The sequence below is a fragment of the Triplophysa rosa genome, linkage group LG18 (assembly GCF_024868665.1).
Source record: "Triplophysa rosa linkage group LG18, Trosa_1v2, whole genome shotgun sequence".
In the NCBI taxonomy this organism is placed as follows: Eukaryota; Metazoa; Chordata; class Actinopteri; order Cypriniformes; family Nemacheilidae; genus Triplophysa; species Triplophysa rosa.
In genome coordinates, this window is record NC_079907.1 from 16004732 (window position 1) to 16022610 (window position 17879).

Here is a 17879-nt window from a genome sequence, read left to right on the forward strand (position 1 = left end):
GCCAGTATCGCCGCAGCGACCGCCCCCGCAGGGGCCCGTGCTTCCAACTCGTGCTCTGCCGCAGCAGACACCAATTCTACAGAAGCCAGTATCGCCGCAGCGACCGCCCCCGCAGGGGCCCGAGCTTCCAACTCGTGCTCTGCCGCAGCAGACACCAATTCTACAGAAGCCAGTATCGCCGCAGCGACCGCCTCCGCAGGGGCCCGAGCTTACAACTCGTGCTCTGCCGCAGCAGACACCAATTTTACAAAAGCCAGTATCGCCGCAGCGATCACCAATCAGGGGCCAGTGCCTCTTCCTTACTCTGCCGCAGCAGACCCCCTTATAGCCCCCGAAGCCAGTATCGCCGCAGCGATCGCCAATCAGGGGCCCGTGCTTCGTCCCTTACTCTGCCGCAGCAGACCCCCTCATAGCCCGCGAAGCCAGCATCGCCGCAGCGATCGCCCCACAGGGGCCTGTGCTTCGTCCCTTACTCTGCCGCAGCAGACCCCTCATAGCCCCCAGAAGTCAGCATCGTCACAGCGAACGTCCCCGCAGGTTCCCGTGTTTCCATCTCGTGCTTTGCCACAGCAAACCAATTTCCAGAACTCAAGATCACCAAAGCAACATCACCCATCACGCTTCAGGAAGACTAGTGGGAATACACATCACCACCCACTCAGCGCCATCCACTCCTCAAGAGCTCACATCAATTTTCCATCCCCACTCTCCAGCAGCTCCTTTATCACCAACTTAGCCGCCACGCAAAGCCAGTCCTAAAACCACGACCGCAGCAGACTCCCAACTCACAGGATCCCCACACATCCGGAGACCACAGCAGCATCGCACCATCAGGGTTTGCACAACCCACAAGCCCCACGGCGAACGCAAGCCATCACCCAGGAAGCCTCAATTCTCGCTATTTGGGGGGAGCATGCGCTACCCGGCTGCTGTCCAGCTTTTATTCTGCGTTTTTGGTGTGAGCTCTGGGTTCGGGCCATTTCCGAGCTCGGCGCACTCGCCCCCATCAGGGGGAGAGTGTTCCGGGGTCGGAGGGAATCGGCGAGCTCGGAGCCCGCCCTCTGGACAGCACGCCAAATACGCATATCTTACCTACCCCTGCTATCAGCATTTTCCTGCCACCATTATTATTATTTGCTTAGGCGAACTCGTGAATACCTTATATTGCTATCATATACTGTTGTGTACCAACATTAACACAACATTTCCCAAAAACCATGTTTAATCGGAGATACAAGGTTTATAACTTGGGAGCAGGGAGATACGAGATTACGCTGTCATTGATAAGAATGGTACGGACACAGACGTCGCTGCTGCCAGCAGTGTTCTTCAAAGTCTGCGGTCGCTTTGAGTCTTTTGACAAGAGACGAGGCTTTAAGAGCTAATGAAAGCTAATGATTGTGGTTACATACATCTTCCTAAACTCTATTTTAAACGTTAGAGCTATGAGTGATGCAATACCAAAATAAAACATTAAACAGGCTTTCTAATATAGGCGGAAATTAATCTGTACGCAAATAAAGTCGGTGGTCGCGTTGAGCCTCTTGACAAGAGAAAAGGCTTCAATTGTTAACCAAAGCTAACGACTGTGGTTACATACATCCATACATACATACATACAAAAAACGATGAGCTGACTAGGCTGTCTACTGTAATAGGCAGAAATTAGCCGAATCTGCTCGCAAATTTACCTTCGTGGCTCACGGGCTTCCTTCTGCACCGAAGCATTATAGCTATCGATTTTTAACAAAACAGGCCTACTCAAATGTATCTAACCTAACTATTTTCACTCGTTATTTTCTAAAAAACTTTCAATCAGGAGACATAATGCCGAAAAGCTCCCGCGGAGTGAAGAAGAGGTGGAGTTACGAGACTTCTCAGACAGTTGAAGTGTCCAATGGAGTTAAGAGATTTGCTCTCAAGCTATTTTCAACACTTTAGATTGGTTAATAATTTGCAAAAATAACAGACCCACATGGGGACTGACCAATAGCATCAATTTGTGAAAAAATATGAAATTGACAAAATTTGGACATAGGAGGTTTCCGCCCGACAGCGACGATTTGCAGAGTTTTTCCTTAGAGATGAAGTGTGTCATTTTTGTGCACAACTATTGTTGTGTAATTTATTGGAGGATCTGTTGACAGAAATGCAATATAATATACATAACTATGTCTTCAGAGGTGTATAAAGACCTTACATAATGAAGCGTTATGTTTTTTTTATTACCTTAGAATGAGCTATTTCTACTATCTACATACACCACATGTTTCTACAGTAGCCCTAAACGGACAAACTTCTCTACAGAGTGCGTTTAATAAATATATAATCTCCTTCAGCAAAGAAGCGAAAACTTAATGACATCTTAGTCACCGTAGTGCTTTGAAATGGAGGGGCAAGTGGTGAAGTGAGCCATTGGTTGCAATTCGCAACCTCACCCCTAGATCCTGATAAATTATCAAACACTGGACCTTTAAACAAACAATTGCAATTCTGTTTCATAACAAAAAAAGAATATTACAGCACTTGCTAACCTAAATCTCAAATCACCAGTGCAGCTATAATATGATCACAAATGAAATCCTCTTGCTAAATAATGAAATACCTATGCATGATATCGCAGAGACAATCCGCAAAGATGACAAGAAAAGAAAAATGAAGAATAAACATATGTTGCACAGACAAACGTGAGGTTCAGGTTTAATAGCCACCATAAACAAGAGGAATGTAATAGCAGTGTTTTACACTGTGTAACATCTTCATAACATTCCCACAAAACATCCAAATCTCACAAATGTCATTTTGACGTCCTTGCAAGCTCTTGAAGAAGTTATATATGGTGCGAATACATAACTCTAAGCTCACGAGACTGAAATGACACTGTCTGAAACGCCAAATACATACGTCAACATATACAGTAGTTTTTAGACTAAACACGGACAAGTGTGACGTGTAGTTCAGAGACCTGATCAAAACATAAACAACGCTTTCTTTCCAATCATAAATCAAAATGTGAAAACAGATCCCAGTTTACCTGTCGGAAAACAACCAGTTTTGTTCTTCCAGAGTTAAAGGGGGGAATTATGCAGGTCTCTTGATGTTTTGATACTGGGTTTCTTCAATAGAAATGTATAGTAATGGATTTGTTGCATTATCAAGGAGTATTGTATGCTTTACTGTGGCCTACAACTTTTTTGAAGTATTCGAACTACAAATTCAATGTTTATTTTCGATGAGAATTACTATAGTTGTGTAAGAAACTAGATTGTTGCTGTCTGTCCAAACTCTCTGTTTTCAGGAAATGGATTAAACTTTTAAAATAAAACAAATACTGTGTTCTCAAAGTCAACAGGCACTCTTTAAAACTTCATATTGGTTATATATATATATATATATATATATACTTTGTATATAAAACCCAGTGACAAACAAGGGTGATTAATACAAATTATATATGGCAAAAAATGAAAATCACTAAATATGGAGATACAAGGTTTTAGACGGACAACAGTGTTTTTATGTACTGTATATGAAACATAAAATGTAAAATCATGTTGTTTTATTTAATATACTACAGATTTGACTGTGTTTATCAACAGTTCTGACCTATTTGGCAAAAAATCTAAATATAAATAAATGAATTATTCAGTTTGATCTCCTAAGTGTGAGAATCCAAGGATAAAACTCTTTTCACCGACCATTTGCTACTTTTAAGAGTGGCAGGCTCTATTTTTAACATAATTCATGGAAAATGTCTCCTATTAGGCAAATTTTAAGTCTACAGTACTTATATTTATTGAATTTTAGAGGTGGCGGGGCTTTAAAGTTAATTTCAAAGCTGAAGTACAGCTAATAACAGGGAGTTGGCACAAAGCCCAACTGATGCAGGGCTGCACTTGCCTTTGTGCTAAAATTATTCATATTTATTCCCTACCCTGCCAAAGTCCTGAATCTAGACTTTCAGATGAAAAGGCAAAGTCAATCGCTACCAAGACACAATAATAATTCAGTGTTTAACTTTGAGAAATCCCATTTCAATATGAACATCCCAACATTTGCGATCACACTCTTGGCTAAGATTGCCCGCAAATCTCACTCCCTCACACCATAACAAATGCTCCGCACATCTTTTCGTCCTCGTGAGGATTTGGCCCGAGTCCTCTGCTTGTCACTTCTGATTTGGGATTTGCCTTCTCCAGACCAGTGTCTAATGAAATCCCAGTTTGGGTTAAGGATATGTGTTTAACCCGACTCTCCACATTACCATAACAGACACCTCCCTCCCACCATTAAAAAAAACCAATGTTTCAGAAGAGAAAGGGGACCAAAAGCAATGCGTGAGAACTCACCAGTTTCTCTGATAATGTTTGATTTAGGCTGATAAAACCGATGAATCATGCAAAGCCCAGTTTGATAATTCCACTGAGCTATTAACGTTTCGTTGGAACGTTAACAGGAATATTAATATGTGAATTGCAGGAACTTTCTGTTTCTGACTAGATTCTCAGCTTTTTGTTAAAGAAGTCATAACCTCCAAGACTGTTAAAAGGCCTAAACAAATGTCTTGCTTTGGTTTGCGTGTACTGTACATGCAGAGAGAGAGACATATTTGCAGGCCTTTTTACGTAGTAGACAGATGTTTGAAGAACAGCATTGGGGAGTGTTTACCTGTGGATGTGGTTATCTTTCTGAGTCTGTGTAGTAGGGACAGTAAGCAGAAGAGTCATTAAACACTGGAGAGGTAACTGAGACCCGTGGACCTCAGAAAGATATGATCCAGCTGCTGTCTCTGTTGTTTTTCCTCAGTCCGCTGCTACCCTTGCTTCTCCTCATACACTGCGTCTATGCGATGACATTTAAAAAAGTTTCTAATATACAGTATAATCTATCGTCTCTCAACGCTGTGCGGCTGGATAGGTCAAAATCTGTCTGAAAAAGAGACCTTTTGTTACGTGTTGTGATGTTGCGTCGTATCTGTTTAGTGCCCCCTCTGCTGCTCTTTATATTTGATCACATGATCATAAACAGCAAAATCGCATTCTTTACATTCTAATTTAAGTGCAAAGTTAAAATATAATGAATTGCAGGATTTAGTATACTGTATTATGTATGTATATTTAGTATACATACATATAAGACGTTTTACAGGCATGCGCTGCCCATCTTAAATTACGGTACACCTCCGCAAAGAACATCTCCCTGTAAATTACATTAGATAAAGATAAAATTATGTTGAGCCAATATTATTTTGGGTTACAAGCAGAATAACCAGGGGTGGTCAGCTTTATGTTTTTGGGAATTTTACAACGGCTTAGAACACGGCACAACCGGCAACAATCAGAATCAAGGACCAGACCTAACCATTCAGTACACTCTTAAAAATAAAGGTGCTTAAAAGGTTCTTCACAGCGATGCCATAAAAAAATTCTTGGTTCCACAAAGAACCTTTCAGTCAAAGGTTCTTTAAAGAACCATCTCTTTCTTACTTTTTTATAATCTGAAGAACCTTTTTCACCACAAAGAACCTTTTGTGAAACAGAAAGGTTCTTTGGATGTTAAGATTCATCGAAGAACCTTTTGCAGTACCTTTTTTTAAGAGTGTATTTAAAATTATTAATTATTATTAGTTTATAAAAAAACTTGAGCATTGTATATTGAAATCTGTCAAAGAATTTATTTATTTATATTTACAGAAGTAAGTACACATTACCTAATTTTGGCTTTTTTTTGGCTATGACTTTGTTGCTACTAATCTAATAATTAGATTGAGACTTTTGCCTGGATTTTACAGTCAGGGTCATTTTAGTGTAAACCAGATGAACCAGAACCAGCTTTTAAGATGTTTTACAGAGCAACAATAATGAAAGGAACATGGTCAAACATGGTCACAAAAAAAAGCTTATTTGATTAGTGAGCTAGAAATAGTGCTACATTTTTTTGTCATAACATTTCTTTAAATACATTTTTCAAAATCTTTAATGTTTTGTTATTTAAAATAGTTTGATGAAATACTTTGAATATTTCTATTAGATTTTGAATCCCAGATATTCAATGTCCTGTCAGAAGTTTGGATCTTTGCGCCGCACGGCACTTTTTCATTAAAACTTCCTAAGAGACTTTTTCCAACGCCAGACTGTCTCATTCCCTCATGTCCTCTGTGTCTCATTTATGTCTCTTTCTATCACTTTCTCTTGTCTCTGTATATCTCTTTTTTTCTATCCACTGTCCTTCTTCTCTTCCTCTTACCCCTCCCATCCCTGGCCTGACTGGCTCCAGTCGGGACCCCGCAGGCTGCAGCTACTCCCCTGGTTGTCTGTGTGCAGGACCCCCGTCTGACGGCTGCTGAGACAAAGCCAAAAAGCACGGAGCCGGACACAGAGCCGGGGCCCTGCTCCCTGTCTTCTGGACTGAGAAAGAACTTCTGCTCAAAACAGTTGGGATGTAGCTCATTATATAATTATTCTAATACATTGTTTAAAAAGTATTTTTACAATGTCTCAAGATATGAGGATTCCTGTCTTTAGAAAATGTAAGCAGCAGTTAACAGATATAAATAATAAATGACACAAATAGGTCCCTTGACTTTTTCATTATTCAAAGTACAGACCGACTGCTCTTTATATTATATTTCATTATATTTTGTATAGTTTTGTTTCACTGCACTTGTAAAGATTTACAAGTGCAGTGAAACAAAACTATACAAAATATAATTTTGGGCACATGCCCAAAAAGACAAAAATCTATTAAAATTAAAAGCTGTTGAAAGCTAATAATCAATGTTTTTCATTTCTAAACACATTAAATTACACACAGATAACATGTATACTAGACTTCATGTAGATGTTCGCGGTTTTCTTTTCTCTTAACTTTAATAAAATCTTCTTTCAGAATGCCAATAAACACATTTTGAAAGATAATGACTCTGATGAATCCAATATGGTTTTAAACACTGTAAGGAAAAACTCCAGTGTCCTCAAAGTTATGTTATGGCACTCTCCTAACTCTTTTAAGATGGATACCGTGTTATAGAACATGCGTGTGTCTAGCCAGCTCTGTGCGGTATGACTGTATACAATCATATATCATAACCGCACGGCCGTGATTTATACCCGAAGGTGTCACAGCAGGCTGCTGCTGAGAATCTGCTCAGATGAAACATGTCACAGCTTTAGACACAGGGCCCAATTAAAGGGAGGGATTACAACGGGACTCAGTGACCCTCTGCGGAATTTCACAAGGATGCTCTGTGTTTGCTGTCAAACTTTGAGGTTGTACCGTGTCTTTAAGTACTTTCACCTGCTAATTAAGTCTTCCAAACTCCGGTCAAGGGGAAATGTGTGCGGCCAAACGCTCTTTCCAGAGAAAAATGGTCGGTTCGCAACTCAAGATGTCCTAATGTAAATATTTGACCCGAGTTGTATATTGGACGGCGGTCTACTACGCGTGGCAGAGGGAGTGGACAGATTGCGGTGCCATTAGCAAGTTTAAGTCTTTCGGTTTGCTTAAAATCCAACTAAAGTGCTTCAAAAACCGAGCCAAGCGGCTGCGGGACTCTCGAAAAGGGGAGGTCAGGGTGATAAGTAAACCTAGTGGCTGCATTTCCAGCTGTACCAACTGTATCTCAACATCGAGGAGGGGAAAGCATTAAATAGGGTGAACGAATGGGCACTGCCACAAGAGCCCCGTGGCACGATGTGCTATTTTTAAATCCATATTTGTTCACTTTTGATTTAATTGATTTTAAAGGCTTGCTCAAACAAACACAGCCGTTCTTGTGTCCTCGGAATTCTAGATGTTCTTACAGCTAATCGCACAAAAAGCTTCTCCAAGAACAGCGGTTCTGGTAGGGTTCTGTGCCAGCTCTCGGGGGGCAGCTACATGCTTGTTTGATGTGTGGCCTATGTGGAAAAATGTGTGACCGCACCACTACAGACCGGAGAGTGAGCTGAGCTCTGACAAAAGTTTCGCCGGCCTGCAAGGAAGTTTCTTGACATGGACATAATTTGAATGCTTGAGAGATCATATGGGAACCAAAGTATTAAACTCTCCCACTGCTCAAAATAAAAAAGATCATATTTCTTTCTATTCCTAATTAAGATCACGTGGTAGTCAAACTTTTCACAGTAAACAAAAAGCATGGTTTGTTTCTGTATCCGTACGCAACCACGCGTGTGTACTCCGGTACAGGCAAACAGTGGGGGCAGCAGCCCACTCCTGTGCCTAGAGTGTGTCTACGGGAGGGAGGGGCTCAGCCGAGCCCCCTCTGCTTTAAGACCCTCCCAGAAGCGAAGGCATATCAGTTTCTCTCTCTCATGGAGTAGAGAATCAGTGCTATATGGGACCAAAGCCCCTGTCTCTGGAGCTGCGTGTGTTCCCAGAGAGACCCTGAGTCACGTTTGTTTGTGCATGCATTAAGGAGGTCTGTGCTCACTCTCGCAGCCGGTTGATAACGTGCTATGATAGGTGGGACTGGAAGAACTGAAGTGAACATTCTGTTGATGCTTTGACACTGGAAACATACGCTGGGCAGAATGACTCTACTGGGCTCTGAACATTCCATTCTGATACGCAGCAAGTTTAAATCAGGTGAGGTTGGTTTTTGTCAGTGGGTGTACTGGAGGTCTTTTATTTGTACTTGGGACAGTTAGTTTTTCACATCATAGATGCGTTATCTAACGTGACATCAAAATGTTTTATAATCAAAAATTAATAGTGTAATAGGTAAACAATTCTGTAGTTGTATTTACATTGTTTTGACATATGATATAGTACTTTATATTGGGATATAAAATGAAATATTTAAGCTCTACACTAGGTCTGGTAACATTTACACATAATTTGAAACACTTGGCAACACTTTACTTTCTACCTGTGGATCATTGTAAATGCTTTTACTCACACTGCTTCCAACATACTGTACTCTTCCAAATGCTTCACGAGCCATGATAGAGGGGTCAAAGGTTATCAAACATCGTCTCCTTATCAAGAAACCATAGATAAACTCCTAAATCACTCTTTTTAATTACTTAACAATACACAGAACAGGTGAAGTGCTCTCTTTCCCTTGCTTTTTAGTCAACTTCCTTTTCAAACAATTTCACTATTCATTTTTCTCTATGTATCTCCTTTTAACAGTTTTCTACCAAGGGCCAATTTAATGTAATGTGTAAATGTATTTTGAACAATGCTGCCACCTTTCTGAGGAAAGTGTTACTGAAAAACCAAATCACCAGAATTCAGACCTTCTGTCAACTCAAAGGACAAACTTTAGCTCGGCTACAGTTCTTAAACATTAGATTTGATTCTTCACCATTCAGGTTGGCACAGTAATGGCGTACCAGACAAAATTACAGACAAAATTGAGCTTTTCCTTCAGCGAAGGGAAATGACCCCTATGCTCAAGGGACGTGAATACCTTATATTCTGGTCCACACAGAGGCATGATGGGAATGTCTCACACACTGTTTTAGTGTTCTTATACTCTATGGATGTGAATTTGACTAAGTGCTTGTTTTGGGACAGTTGAGCTGTGTGACTAACTGGAGCTTTCATTCTGTTTTTGGGACTATGCGATTGAGCTGCTCTGATAAGAATCTTACAGTGTTTTCCCTAAGGATGCGTTTGGCTCAATGAGGTTCATCGACAGGGTCAACAAGACATGATAGCCCACTCCCACCACTGCATAGAGATTACGTAACTCGGCTCCTGCTTCTCATACAATTTGACAATTGAAGATGTCACCCTCAGTACTGAAGTCTCTTAAGGTTAAGTTCACTTGTGTCATTCAGTATGATTAGCAAAAGCTGTTTGAGGCTCTACCACACTTTTTCTGATAATATGATTGGGTGACTAGATGTTTGAAACCAGTGGTATTAAAAGGCATAGTTCACCCCAAAATGAAAATTCTGTCATCATTTACTCACTCTCAAGTTTTTAAACATGCATTAATTTCTTTGTTCTACTGAACACAAAATAATAAATTTTGAAGAATGTGGAAATCCAAATACTTCTGGGGTACCATTGATTTCCATAGTAATAGTTTTTTCTACTATGGCAGTCAATAGTTCCCCAGAAATGTTTAGTTACAATCATTCTTCCAAATATCTTTCTTTGTGTAAAACAGAACAATGAAATTTATACAGGTTTGGAACAGCTTGAGGGTGAGTAAATGATGACAGAATTTTCATTTTTGGGTGAACTATACCTTTATACCTGATATACTGTGTATTACACTATATCAGATTTATTGTATAATAGTTTTTGTATGGTGATATGTTCTTATTAACGTTCCTTCAGTATATTTAAATCATGCTCCAATGAAAAATGTAAGGAGCGGAATTATGGGAAACTGAATAGTTCTATTAAAGACATCTCTCGGGGAAAAAATCCTGACAATAATGGATTATACTGCTTTACATTAGAAAGAAATCTGTTTGCATGCACTGTTTGTCATTGTGGCTGTTAGGGCAGTTATACAAATTCTGAATTTTTGACAGCATTTAAACTTTAATAGAGCAACACATATAGTGTATGTACAGTTAATGAGCTATAAATGAATCACGGTTGCTTTTCGTTTACATGTAAGCATCGGTGCGGGTAGAGGGAATGCTCATAGAATAGCTGACGAAATGCTTGGTTCCTTGGTTGCCAGCATTAAATTCACCCAGCATACCTCTGCCATCTTTTGCCCCACCTGGCAGGCTCATTCATTAGGAATTAGTTTCATGCCATATGTTTTTCATTAAATCTCAAGCCAATTAAACAGGTTCCCTCGTGCTACATTGAGGGGAGATGCCAGGACCACACAACAATTTAGATACCACTAGCTCCCATGGCAACAGCTGTCTCTCTCATGTTCAAGTTGGCATTTGGTGTCATGAACTTTTGGAGCAATGCTTTGCCATGTACATCATCACACACAAGCATAATCTGGCCTCCGGGTATTTGTATGAATGTGGCATGTGCATGTGTTAGGGCTGCCTGTCTCGTGTCAAGATTACAGCCTTGCTATTTACAGTCAGTGCCGTTAACATCAAAATTCAGGAGATTTGTTTAGGTGTGCAGTCTCTCGTGACTTGGAAGTTAAACTAAAATAAACCATTTTCACATAACAATCATCACATTATGAGATTTCTTTAATTTCTCTGTTGTTTCTTTGAGATAGCAGTGAGATTACATTGCCAGCGAATGGAGACTTTTGTATTTGTCTCCATCTTATTTTGTCTGAGATATCCTAGTAATATCACGTTTGTCTTCTCTAGAGCTTTAGATGAGATCACAACAATGTCTTAAACTGCTACGCTTAGATACGCAAAGATATCAAAACTCAGTTTCTATATAAGTGCAAATACTTCTTATCAAATATAAATTATGTTATGGGTTATGGTTGTCTCATGCTTAACATGGTCAACTTGTCAAAAAACAAGTTGGACACATGTTGTAGTATCTTTGTGCTTGAGACACTCCGCCAGGGTTCGTACAGGTTTTGGAAAGTTTTTGTCGAGCATGAATTTCCGTTACGTAACAAGTTTTCTTAGTTCCTTATTGGACAATTCTCCCTGAAAAGCACGCCCACACATCAACCAGCGGGAGCGAGAGAAAGAGCATCAATGTGCTTCGTTACAAAGGTTACAAAGGTTCACCTGTATTTGTTTGGTCATGAAATTTCAGTGCTCAATGTTACATAAATGGTGAATTTAATGCTGGATTTGCAGATTGTTTGAAACTGATAGATGGAGCGGTCCTAGTGCTAAAAGATGCCTGACAAGAACCGTACGCTGTAAGTGAACCCGAGTCAAATGTCTGCGTTTGTCGCAATCGGTGCATACATGCATAATATAAACAACACAAACTTATAGTGAATCAACAGTTATGCAAGGATAATGCAATGATGTATTGTGTGCTCATGCTTTAGTTTCGCCCACTGCACGCCTTCAGGAGCTGGACTGTTTTCGGAAATTATCGTACAGCTGTATCTGTCTTTTATAAGTGTGATCAAACTAAATACTCTTGGAAGATATGAAGTATGCAATACTACTCTATAGGGCTTTTCACATTGCGCTTAACCCTGGGTTACCTTCATTCTAAACCCCGCTTTTAACCCCAGGTAAACAAACGTTTCACACTTGCAATTTTGAAGCGAGTTATCCCCGCATTTTACGCGCGGTTATGAAATCCTGCTCCGAAGCAGGGTTAGCGCCGCTTTTGCAGGGTTAACCCTGCATTGCGGTGCCAAACGTGTGCAGTGTGAAACGAAGCGGGGGTAGACCCTGGGTTATCTCTTAACCCCTAGTAAATTAGCAGTGTGAAACATGAAACAGATAACCCAGGATTCTGTTTACCTGGGGTTTAGAATAACCCGGGTTTAATGATTTCAAGTGTGAAATGCCCTTATAGGTACTCAAGATTAATATGAGATTGGCAGAAACTGCGTGTTACCCCGCTTTAAAGCATATAAACACCTGTCTCATCCATGTCTCATTTTTTCAACCAAAACATTTGTGACAGTCTTGAGCAATGAGCAATAACATTGCCATCTGAAGGACAGCATGTGTGAGACAATTTGTACTCTGGATATGTTACAAATTTAAATGAGGATGTTCGAGCATAGCATGTGTATTGTGCAATTGCATAATTAATGCGTAATTGCCGTCATTTGGACAAATTATACAGGGTACAAGTTGTTTTGCAGGTATATGCCTCGAAGACAACTTCTGCAGTTATTTTTATGCAATTGAGTCAGCTCATCTGGTTTTCATTGGTGAAAGGCTTATGTGATCCAGTTCGTCTGCAAAGCTGTGATCGTTCTTTTTGAGGGCAATCACGGGGTCTAGCGCTTTCTTTTCACCCTGGTTGAATGTTTTGATGCTGCCAGGAGGCATTTTTCCACTTTCACCTTTTATTAATTCACCTGTTTCTGGATCAGGAGGCTTTGCCTTTAAGTGCGTCTAGAGAAAAGAAAACGCGAGCGGTTCAACGACTATTCCTGAAGAACAAAAAACACAACGCATTCAAATTTGATCTAGATTGGTCCAGATTAAGTTTCGTTCTGTCTGCCAAAAATAGACTGGTACTTTGGCAATGATCGTCCGACTTCATATCAGCGATCGTACAAGCGGCTGCCAGTATTGTTTGCGCCTGATAGGTTGTTTCTGTGTGCCAAAGCTGAACATCATTAGAGTTTTCTTGTTTGTCCACATACTTGCAGTCCATGACAGTTGCTGGCATCGGACACAGAAGCACAGGTTTCCCAGTATGTGACCTAAACAAAAGCAGATGTATGCAGATTGCTTTTGCATGATATCAGAGGTATGAGTGAATATGTGGCCATCAGTCAATTGGGTTGCTCTGGTGTCGACTGAACAATTACGCAGCTGGCTGATTGACTGCGGTGATAAATGAAAGAACAAATGTGCAAACAAATGAACATAGACAAGTGCAAGAACTGGTGCATGTCCATATGTTAATCAAGGCATGTGTTTCAAGAATACGTTTGAAAAGAAAACAAGCCAACCCAACCTAAGGCCTGTTCACACCACGATAACTATAGAGACCGTTTTAACACTAGAATGCCAAAGTTCGCTATATACCTAAAATTTACCCATGCACATGAATATTGTTACATGTTACTGTTTTATGCGACTGTCATCACTAAGTATTGTCTAGATACATTAAATTATTATTTTTAGTCATCAACTATGTTTTTGTGCTGTTGTTTTATGTACAAAGCTAAAGTAAGAAAATCGCTTTTCTTAGCGGTATAATAATTGATGCAACGACAAATGCAAGCGCACCTAAATAATTATTAATTTGCTTAGTTATATCATGTATAAGTCGGACAAGAGAACAAAACATGGGGTAATCATAAAAAATAAAGGCATGAGGCTAATTTGACCCGACGGCACTTATGCCCCGCTTTTTAATCTGGTTTTATCTAAACAGTTTTTAAAAACAGGGGATTGTAAATAACAACATTTTTGTAAAAGTCAATGACTGGGAGACTTGGACATTTTATTGAAATTCTGTGACAGTTTGTACATTTGAAAAACATCCACTGGTAATTTTTACCCCATGGCGGTTCTAGGTTTAAATTCGGAATAAATTTAAGAATAGCAGAGTTCACACCATAACAGACAGAGGAACAATACAGTATCATGGGGATATATGATCGATGATAAAACATTTACAACCAAAATTCATTCGACTCACAGATGTGCTTGCTTAAAATTAACAAACATTATCATCCATCGATGTGTACGTTTATATAGTATTGTTGTAGTTCATAGTTATAGTTTTTGGTGTGACATGCCTTTACTCCGTATCATTAAAGGGATAGTTCACACAAAAAATACAAAATTCTGTCATCATCTACTCTCCCTCAAGTAGTTGACAAGCACAAAGGGTGAATAATAATAATGATTTATGGCAAAAACATTAAATTGAAAAATATGGAGATACAAGGTTTCAGAAGTACAGCAGTGATATATAAAAACAGAGTTAGACTGTGGAAGTTGACAGGAGAATGAGGAACAGTGTTTTCAGTTGTTTCAATTTAATTCGACAATTTGTAATTGCAAGAGTGTTTCTATTTAGCATAACAGCATGTTTCAGTTTCATAACATTATGTTTTTTGCAGTCTTACAAACCAGAATATGTGGAGTGGAAGCAGAGAAGTTGAATTTTACCAAGAGATCAGATTAGGGCTGAAACGATTCCTCGAGTAACTCGAGTTATTCGAATACAAAAATCATCGAGGCAATTTTTGTTGCCTCGAAGCCTCGTTTAATCCATTTAACTACAGTACAAACGGAGCACTGCGTTTCCCCACGGACCGTTATTACTGACGCACAGCCCGCTAAACTCTATTCATGTTACAGGGCTCTCAAGTCCCACGCATTCACCGTGAGACACACGCATTTTAGTCTGTTCACACGCTCACACGCTTTTCTCATGCTGATAAATAACTGATAGTTTATAGGGCTGTGACGGTTGCCCTAACAACCGCACCACAGCGATGGTAAAGTGCCATGACGGTGGTGAACTGCCACCGGCGGTAGTGCACGTCACTCTGACAAATATAGGTGTAATAAATATGAGAGTTGCGATAACGATTGCTAGTTGTAGCCTTTCAGTTGTGGATGGTTTTATTTAAAAGATTTTAAATTAACAGAAATTATTGGCATACGTTTCCGTTGGTGCGTTCGAGCGCGGGCCTGCACGGCAAAACCCAGGTTATTCTGCGGCTTCTGCAATGGATCTTGTTGTGAAATGAACAGATACGTAAAATCAAAACTGAGTGTCGGAGCGCGCGCAGGTTTTGCCGCGGTTGCGGAGAGACATCTATTCATTTGCGCTCCTGTGCACATCTTCTGAACTCGCATTTAGTGCAGCTGTACACATTTTAATCTGGACAATGTCAACAAGTAAGTTTCACATCAACGAGTCGGAAAAAGTAAAGTTTTTATGGCAATCTGAATAGGAAAGCCAATGTAGGTTTAAACAGTTTGTTTCAAATGGAATTGTTAAGGACTGTAAGGGTTAATACGCCACTGACTGAAGTTACTGCAACAAGAGCTTTTTTATTTAGTATTTAGCTTTCTTATAATATTTAAGTTTTCATTATTTACTGATGTTTATTTAAATGTTTTATGTGCTGTAGTGTGCCGTTTCACTGATGGATTTGCGCGTTAAACATTGACGGATGTTTCATCCTCATTTATTTCAGATATCATATTTCAATTATTTAACAATTTCAAGTATTTAAATAAGATCTATATTTCTCTTCCACTCGTCATGTGGTTGCTACACGCAAATATAATAATATAAATATTATTTATATAAATAATATATATTTCTCAACCACCGCGGTCGATTTGTCTATTACCACCACGGTGGTAAAAAAAACTGCCACCGTCACAGCCCTATAAATAGCTTATTGAAATGGTGAACTGATATTTTAGTCTATTTTACGAGTGAAACTTGTTTTCCGGCTGCATTGAGTCCATCAAACTAGATGCGGACTAGTGGACACCGAATCCTGTTATTTACACATTTCATCTGTCTGGTCTGCGTGTCTGAGTGAATGAACTGCACAGTTTAACATGCTACACGCGTGGTGCTCATGAATTTGTCTGCGTCTGCGCTGAATGAGGACATGAACTTCACCTCCAGAGTTGCGCTGAGAGTTTATTTCACAAACATGTTATTGTTTGAGTGAAGAAACAGACATACTAAAAAAATAAGCGTCTTCTGACAACCTGCCAAAATAAAAGTCATAGGCTATTGTTTGAAATTATTATTTCCATTTTTATTCATGTTTCTTATTTATATATTTGTATTATATTGCATTTTGAATTTAAAATGGCAATGGAATGTACTAAATGGGTTTAGTTTTCACAGATATTAATGTATGCTATTTCAGCAATAAAAACTAATTGTTCTAAAAAGGAAACAAATTAGTTGTTTTACTCATTTTAAGAGACCTGTCTTATTTTCTCTTGTATATTTAGTATTGCTTTTTAATAAAGAAAATGTACTTATTATCCGAATACCCGATTAATCGATGGAAAAATCTGTAGAATACTCGATTAGTAAAAGAATCGATAGCTGCAGCCCTAGATCAGATTTTTGATGGCAAAGAGCATGGTGCTGTTGTTCCACTCTATGGTGACATGCAAAGCTTGAAGCTTCTTAGCCATCTTTTGAAAAAATTTTATTGACTTGGAAAAATTCAAATGACTTATTTCAAAGGAGATGAACTTCAGAAGTGCTGATATTCTGTACCATGTATTCCTACTCATGTGATCTTAAAGATGAGGTAACACACAGTTTCTGCCAATCTCATATTAATCTTGAGTACCTATACAGTAGTATTGCATACTTCATATCTTCGAACAGTATTTAGTTTGATCAAATTTATAAAAGACAGATACAGCTGTATGATTATTTCCAGAAAAAGACGAGCGCCTGGAGGCATGCAGAGGGGGGCGGAACTACAGCACGAGCACACAATACATCATCGCATTGATTCACTATAAGTTTGTATTGATTACGTTATGCACGTACATGTCTATTGCCAACAAAACACAAACATATGACTTAGTTTGATTTACCGCATGCGGTTCATGTGTCGCATCTTTTACCGCTGGGACCGCGCCATCTATCAGTTTCAAACGATCTCCAAATCCACCGTTTATATAACATTCATCACCGAAATGCAGTGATCAAACAAACACAGCTAAACTTCCATCAGCCGAGTGAAGCGGCATTGATGGGCGTGCTCTTTCTCACACTGGCTAGTTGACGCGTGCTCTTTCTGTCACACTCGTGCATGGGCGTGCTGTTTCGCTCACTGGATGACGCGTGGGCGTGCTTTTCCGGGAGAATTGTCCAATAAGGGTCTAAGATCCCTTGTTACAAAACAGGAATCCATGTTCGAAAAAAACTTTCCAAAACCTGTACGAACCCTGTGGAGTGAATTGAGCACAGAAATACTACGTCATACGTTCAACTTGTTTTTTGAAGCCAGCACATTTAACAGTGTAAAGAAGTCAGAATGCATGAAATAGCATGTTACCTAATCTTTATTTCTTCCTCAATTTATTAAACGTAGACTAAGAATTAGGTTGAAATGTGCTGTGGTGCCGTGGAGCGTCGGCCATCCTGATGAGAAACACCACCCAAAACAAAGAAAAAAAATTTAAGCAACAGGCCCACAAATATTTTTTTAAAACAGGATGTAAAGACTATGATAAACACAGCTCCTGGCTTTTAAACAAATCTTCCTTGCAGTGTGTGGTCCTCATCTGGGAGGGAGGTGGTCATAAATGTAAGAGGTGGGCCGTTAATCGACGCTGCTCTGTCTGTGTGTGTGTGAGGAG

General features: G+C 39.5%; 1 protein-coding gene across 13 annotated transcripts in view; it reads left to right on the forward strand.

Moving 5' to 3' along the window:
- myocd (myocardin) overlaps positions 1–17879 on the forward strand; it is a 270135-nt gene that overhangs the window by 216856 nt on the left and 35400 nt on the right. For 3 of the 13 annotated variants that reach the window (XM_057358979.1, XM_057358986.1, XM_057358982.1), the window contains exon 1: positions 8333–8586. The exons of the other annotated variants lie outside the window; for them this stretch is intronic. In XM_057358979.1, the coding sequence (XP_057214962.1) occupies positions 8532–8586 (55 nt within the window). In that variant the 5' untranslated portion in view covers positions 8333–8531. Of the gene's footprint in view, positions 1–8332; positions 8587–17879 lie in introns of those variants that run through there. 13 annotated transcript variants of the gene reach the window in all.